Raw genomic sequence first — 7,107 nt, forward strand, 5'->3', positions numbered from 1 at the left:
CTCAAACCTTATACTACACATGGTGATTTTATAGGACAGGTTAGAATTAGCCCTGTGGTTTTCTGAGACTGTAACTCTTCACAGGAGAACAAAGTCCCATCTTTCTCCCGTGGAGTGGCTGGTAGTTGTGAACCGCTGTCCCTGTAGTTAGCAGCCCACTGAGTGATCCCTAAGGCACCAGCACAGGTCCTGCCCCTCACCTTACTAGTGCTGAACTGTTCTTCCTGCTCCTGGACACGGTCTCTGGGTCCCCTCATCACTCACCACCTGCTCGGGGCCATCAGTGCATCAGCACGCAAATACCGACATTCTCACACCAATATAACTTCTCCTGTCTTAAAACAATAATAACCACAACTGATCCCCTGGCTTCTTTCCCTCTCCAGTTCTGTCTCATTTCTGCTTTGCGTCACATCGAGCACACTGGACAGGCCTAGAAAGTGAGTAATAGCAACAGAGAGTGATGTAATCCGTACTCAGGACAGTCAACCCTGTGGGACCAAAAGGGAGGCCCCAAAGCCCAGTTCAGAAGGCAGGATGGGCACGAAGGAAGGTCAAATGGAAACTGGGAATCCCGGAAGGAAATGAGAAAAGGACCGCTCCCTCGAGAGACCTGCACCCAATGCCACAGCACAACACTGTATGTCAGTTGTTGAATGGGAGATGACTTTGCTATGCAAATGTTCATCCAAACTACAGCTTAAACACGCCCCGCAAATCACAACTCCCTGAACAAGTTATCAATACTTGAGGATCCAACAGCTTCTCTCTCATTTTTCAACCCACTTTAGTCAAGATTTTGACCTAAACTTCTCCACCCAACCTGCTCCTCTCAATTGCCATTGGCCTCCATGTTGCTTAACCCAATTGTTTATTCTCAGAGTCTCCTTCTTCTTGGCCCCTCGCCTCATTTACATAGCACCTTGCTCCCTTCACCTTTTCTCTCTTCACGTGGCTGCCCCGACACCTCACTCTCAGATTTCCTCCTGCGGCTTCAGAGCTCCTTCTCCTCATAACAATGGAAGGTCCTGGGGCCACTTTTTCTTCTGTATTTATCCTCCCTCCTTGGCATTTCAGATGGCCTCATGGCTTCAGGTGCCATCTTGAGCAGTGGTTCTCAGCCTTCCTAATGCCGTGACCCTTTCACACAGTGCCTCATGGGGTGGTGACCCCAACCATAAAATTACTTTCATTGCTACTTCATAACTGTCATTTTGCTACTGTTATGAATCATAATGTAAATAGCAGATATGCAGGATGTATTATGTGACCCCTGTAAATGGGTCGTTCGGCCCCCAAAGGGGTTGAGACTCACGGGTTGAGAACTGCTGATCTAGATGGTAAATAGTCTCAAATCTGTATCTCCAGCACACACCATTCTCTTGAACTTCAGACTCATATATCCGGCTGTCCACTTCACTAACAGACATCTCATAGTTAACTCTGATCTTCCGGTCCAAACCCACCCAGCCTAGTCTCTCTGCATGCTCTCAGCGTGGTCCTATTAAAATATAGGCTAGATCACATCACCCTTCTGCTTAAGGACCCCCTCAGTGACCCCTGGCCACTCTTGGTATAAAAGGCAAAGTCATTACCACAACTTTCAAGGACTCACCCAGTCTGTCCTCAATTACCTTTTTCTTCCTGATGCTCATTCTGGTCCAACCATTCTAGTCTCCCCGCTGCTTCCTGAACAGGCTAGTCAAGCTCTCTCCTCCTTCCTTGATGACACTGTTCAAATCAGAACACCTCTTCATACCCACCTTTCCTCGTTCATCTTTTCCTATGACATCTTTCTAACCATAGATTTTACTGGTCGATTGTCTTTCTCATTCATCTCCACTCCACCCCCAGAAGCTCCACCTGCATTGTCACCCAATGTATCTCCAGTACCCAGGTTAGCCCCTGGATTCTCAGTAGGTAGTCAGAAAACTGTTAGTTAAGTGTATGACAATACTAGGGAACTTCAAAAAGTTGGTACAAAAATTCCATGATCTTTTCATTCCATTTTTTCCCCTACAAAGGTTTTGAAGCTCCCTTATCCTATCTTACTATCAAATAAGTTGTCTAGCGCACTATCTTCAGAAAGCCAGTTTTCTAGAGAGGGCGTGCCTGTTTATCTGTGACTGAGAGCCTGACTCTTTCTTAAGTTCTTCTTCACTGTAAGCAGGAGGGATTTGCTGTAAGACACGTTGCTTTGTTTGTGGAGTGAAGTGAGCATTCGCAATGAGCCCTTTAGTGGCTAACCAGTCTGCCTGTCAAACCACTGACTCTTACCCTTTCAGCCAACCACGTGCGACTGAAATATTGTCAACATCTTTCCAATTGTTCGCGAGGTCTTTTGTTTTTGTTTTTAATGTCCTTATGGGGCACAAATGGTGAAGTACTCAGCTACTAACAATGTCTACAGTTAGGAGAAGTGCTGTCACGGAGCCAGGCAGATGAAAGGAGTCTGGCAATTGGCGCCCCAAGGACCACAGCCTTCATAAACCGTAGGGAGTGCAGCTCTACCTGAAGACATGGAATCTTCCTGAGTTAGAATGGACTCATGGCCACTGGCTGTGTTTCCTTTTCTTTTTATTCACGATTATGTGGCTTTGTTTTCCAGGAACTGTTCTTTTAAAACAGGTCACTGTTTAAAAATTAAGCTGATTACGTTTTTTATAGCAATAAGCAGTCTCATAGGTTGTCATAGCATCATCCCTGGGATTGATTCTATTTTTCAGTGATATTAAATAACTTCACATAAGTTATTTTTCAGCGATATTAAGTAACTTAACAGAAAATCATTGCTGCCCATCATGACAATATTTCCTGCTTTGATTAGAGGTTTCAGCCAGACGTGAATTCCGGAAATGTCAGTGCGGATAGGAACACTCCACGCTCCTGCTGGGACACCCTGTGGCTACTTCCTGAGGAACAATGCCTACTCCCATGGATTACAGGACAATGGATTCAAATAAGGCGGAGAAAACACTTAGGATAGGAAATGTCATTCTCCTAGGTCTAATGCAGAGCAGGACAAACTACCCATAATTATGTAGCCTCTCCCCCCACAATAAGAAATACAAGACATTTTTGTAAAATTTATTCACAATGAGGAAGTTGAGATGAAAAAAACAGCTGGCAATGGTGTCTTGCCTTTGAGTTTGATCTAGAAAAATATTCATGAGCACAATTTTCTATATTTTGCTATTTCATTTGGGGAATGATCAGGAGTCTCTTGTATAATTATAAAACTTCAGGTTTCTACATCATTTATCATAATATTGTCTGGAATTCCGAAAATGTTCAGTCATGGGTGATCTTGGTATTTCTGGACTTGATATTTGATAGAAGTTGGGTAGCCGGATATCGTAGTGATAACTTTTTCCTACATACACTCTGTCATTCAAAGCGTAGAGTTTATCTGCAATGTCACTACCAATTAACACTGAAAACAGGCGGGAGATGTAACGATGCTGGGCAAACAGCAAATATAATTTTTTTCTCCTCCAGGACACGTAGCGGCAATCCGTTTCCGCTGTTAGGGTTACCTGAAAAGTGTAAAGCCACACAGAGGCAAAGATTAGGAAGCAAGAAAAATCTTGCCACTTTTCTCCCCCTCCCTCAACCTTTTCAACGAATCTCATTTTCTTTTCTTTTTTTCTTTAGGTTAAAAAAACCCCTCACAGACCCATAATATTTAGTAAAGATATCTTTAGAGATATATCACTAGAGATACATTTTGTAATATGAATAATCACAGTGCTGTCTCCATCTTCCATTTCCCTGCCCTCTAAAATTCGGCATCTGCTCTGCAAAGGAGAGCTAGCTATTGATACTGAAACATAAAGTAAAATTGGTGAATGTCAAAGAAGAATTTCTGGGTCATACCTGGAGACTGCGTACATTTAACCATCACCCAATTTCTATAATACAAATTAGAAAAGTAGAATGTGTACACATCCTTTGTGTATGTATTTGCATACATACATGTGTTATACATATTAATAGGAAAATAATAACAGTGTACAAGAGTAGCTGGAACCTACTGACATGGTATCTTTCAAAACGACCACATGTGGCAGCTTTGAAACGAGAGCAAGCTTGGTATTTTCTTGCTAGCAAACCAGCTAACTCCACCAGCATTACAAATGTTGTAAAACCCACCAGTTTTACAAGGAATGCCAATATTGTGTTCTAGTTGTATTTCTGAACTATCACATGGGCTGTGTTTTGCTTATATACAGTTAACTCTCAAATATATTTGAATTTTCAAACACGTCTCACAGAAGAAACCTCGAGAATATCACTGCCTGTTTCCTGTCATCGTAACACCGTCCTTCCCCTTCATCGTCAGACTTCCTGTGACATCAGTGAGCAGGAGTCCAACAGAATTGGGGAGCCAGGCTGCAAAGCACATCCCCCAATTCACTATAAATTATTTTGCATCATCTGCTGTTTAGTTTGTTTTTAAACAATTGCTGTTTATTTGTTTGGGAGCCTTCACTGTGAGTTCAAGCTCTTCCTCACCTGAAAAGTGCCTTCCTCTGTGGGTCTCAGCGAGTCCCACTCCGGAGAATCCAAGAACTGAAAGGGGAAGATGTAATGCAGGAATTCGCCATCAACTGTCACTCTGATCCTAGCAAAACACAAAGAACACCCTGCATGAGGGAAGGAGAAAGACAGCACGTAATTGGGGTGTGGTGGCATTTCAGATCTCTGATGACCTTTTTGCCTTTTCAGATTTTTTCTTGTCTGTTAGACTTTCAAAGGGAAACAAATGAACTCATACATTACGAGACGGATGACACACCATCCTGCAAAGTTCATGTATCTACGTTCCTCACACAGGATTCTGGATGTGCTGAGTGAAATATCAAGCTGTGTATATATCTGTGTTTATATCTATGATATGTGCACAAGTATTTTTGTGTGTATAGGTATGTATAACTACATGTGCTTCAACAAAAAGTTTCAGAACACTTCATCAGATTGCAAATTATATAAGAGAATGTATAAGAATATTATACATACCTGTACATCCCTCTGTAAATGAAATGTTTAATCTTTCATTTAGGCATGAGAAATCTGCATTATTTTTTTCCCTTCCCCCAAAGTTCTGTTTTCAAAATTTTGATATTATGTATATTCTTGAAGTCCTCTCCCCTTCCTAGCAATGAATGATTATTAGACTAAACTGAAAAAAATTATCAAATTAAAATTTTCTCTATTACTTAAAATAATGCTATATTAAAAATGCCAACTGAAAGGTGGCATCATCTTCTTCTTGGCTTTCAGTGATTAGTCTGGAACTAAGCAGAGTAAACAGATTCATACTTTAATTTTAAGATCCACGTCATTTGATTTCTAGGAAGAGACAGGCTCTAGATTGTTTCCTGCTTCAAGTAAACAATCCGTGTACTCGAAATGACTCATATATCAAAGTCTTTCTCAAGCCTCGAGGTGCTAAATGCCACCCATGACTATGCTACACCGAGATGGGAAACCAGAAAAAACAAATGTAGAGAAGTCAAACTTAAGTACCAAGAGTACAAACCTTCCAGAAACAAGCAGCGAGAGCTTATCAATGGGCGTTTTCCCCTGCATGGCGTAACAGTGCTCTTTTTCCAATGTTACCACCTCAGAGCTCAGAGCAATGGTTCTGAAGACGGGCAAAGTGATCCCCAGAGGCTGGAAGAGGGAGCTGTACAGCACCTGGAATTCTCGGGCGAAGGTTATGCTGCGGAATTGATAGGCAATGTGCACAAATTGCATGAAGCAAATGACAAACAGTATGAAATTCCAGGAGAATATGTCGGCCGCACAAACTTCTACCCAAGCCCACACAGCAGAGCAGAGAAAACCCAACCCCAGCAGACTGAAGATATAAAGGAGCCCGAAGAATCCACTTCCGCCCATGAAACCTACTACAAAGAAAATACTGGCGAGGTGATAAATGGCCACTTCGGCATCTTGCTTCCAGGTGATGCAGACTGGGTGTTCATCGACGAGGTTCTTCCATAAACTTGAGTTTTTTTCCATGGCTGGCTCACTTTTCAGTTGACTTTAGGAGATATTTATGCAAGTAATTGTGGTTTTCTGCTTCTTCATCCTCAGAGTTTTACTCGTCTTCATGAAAGCAGAGAAAGCCTGGCACTGGCGTTGTGGTGAAGTGTTTGGTGTGTACAGGCGGAGAACAACTAAGAACCCCGTGCCAATTTCTTTAAGTTCATTGGGACTCCAGATTTAGATCTATTCAGTAAATATTTTGCTGCTTCCTATAAAAGAGAGGAAAAAATAAAGCAACTAATTACATAAAGAGAATAGAGGCATATTGAATGAATCAATGTAATTTAAGCAAATTGACATACTATTTCCTATAAAGGTAGAGTATTAATTAAATTTCTTTGATATGAAAGCACACTTTAGAGTTAAGCGTAATGATAGTAATAAGTTATTTACAGTAGTGTTCATAATTAGATGACTTCGTTGTCTACATATTTTCCAGGACGCTATGGCTTCCTTGGCTATTCTCAGATAGCCGTCATAATAGTAGTTCACGGTACCCAAGCATCATTTGAGATGAAAAAACCGACTCTACTGCGATTTGATTATGACTCATAGTGATCTATATAAGTCAGAATAGATCTGCTCCTTAGGGTCTCCAAGACTAAACCTTTGCACTGTTCTTTGAAATTCTTGCTTCAGTTCCTTTACTCCAGTGTTTCTTCCAGTTGTTTTAGGGACTATGTTCTCAAGAGGAAATTTCAGAGTCCTTTCTGACATCCACGTTAGCCTTCTCTCGCCTGTCCTTTAAGTGACCTGTGGTTTCTCTTCTATGATGCTCTTCAGATTATCCCACAGCTCAACAAGCCTTCTGTCATCAGTGCTCAATGCAGCAAATCTGTTCTTGATATTCCGGTGGGAAATACTCAAGGTCATATTTTGGTTCTTGTGGACTTGTTTTAATTTTGTCCAGCTTCAACTTGAACTTACATGCTAGTGATTGATTGTCTGTTCAACAGTCAGCCACTGGCCTTATTTTGGCTGATATTGAGCTTCTCCATTATCTCTTTCTACAGATGTAGTCAATTCGTGTGTGTGTGTGTGTGTGTGTGTGTG

The 7,107-nt window shown here is 41.6% G+C and overlaps 1 protein-coding gene across 1 annotated transcript; it reads right to left on the minus strand.

Moving 5' to 3' along the window:
* Nucleotides 1–3,073: 3,073 nt before the first annotated feature.
* Nucleotides 3,074–6,284, minus strand: POPDC3 (popeye domain containing 3). Its single transcript, XM_004696226.2, has 3 exons — nucleotides 5,543–6,284; nucleotides 4,516–4,624; nucleotides 3,074–3,536 (listed from the first exon to the last, which is right to left on the minus strand). The coding sequence occupies exons 1-3, from the start codon at nucleotides 6,025–6,027 to the stop codon at nucleotides 3,255–3,257; spliced, it is 876 nt and encodes a 291-aa protein (XP_004696283.1). The 5' UTR covers nucleotides 6,028–6,284; the 3' UTR covers nucleotides 3,074–3,254.
* Nucleotides 6,285–7,107: the final 823 nt, after the last annotated feature.

Source organism: Echinops telfairi, unplaced genomic scaffold, assembly GCF_000313985.2.
Source record: "Echinops telfairi isolate 266 unplaced genomic scaffold, ASM31398v2 ScPeMD7_3533;HRSCAF=4204_0, whole genome shotgun sequence".
Taxonomy (NCBI): Eukaryota; Metazoa; Chordata; class Mammalia; order Afrosoricida; family Tenrecidae; genus Echinops; species Echinops telfairi.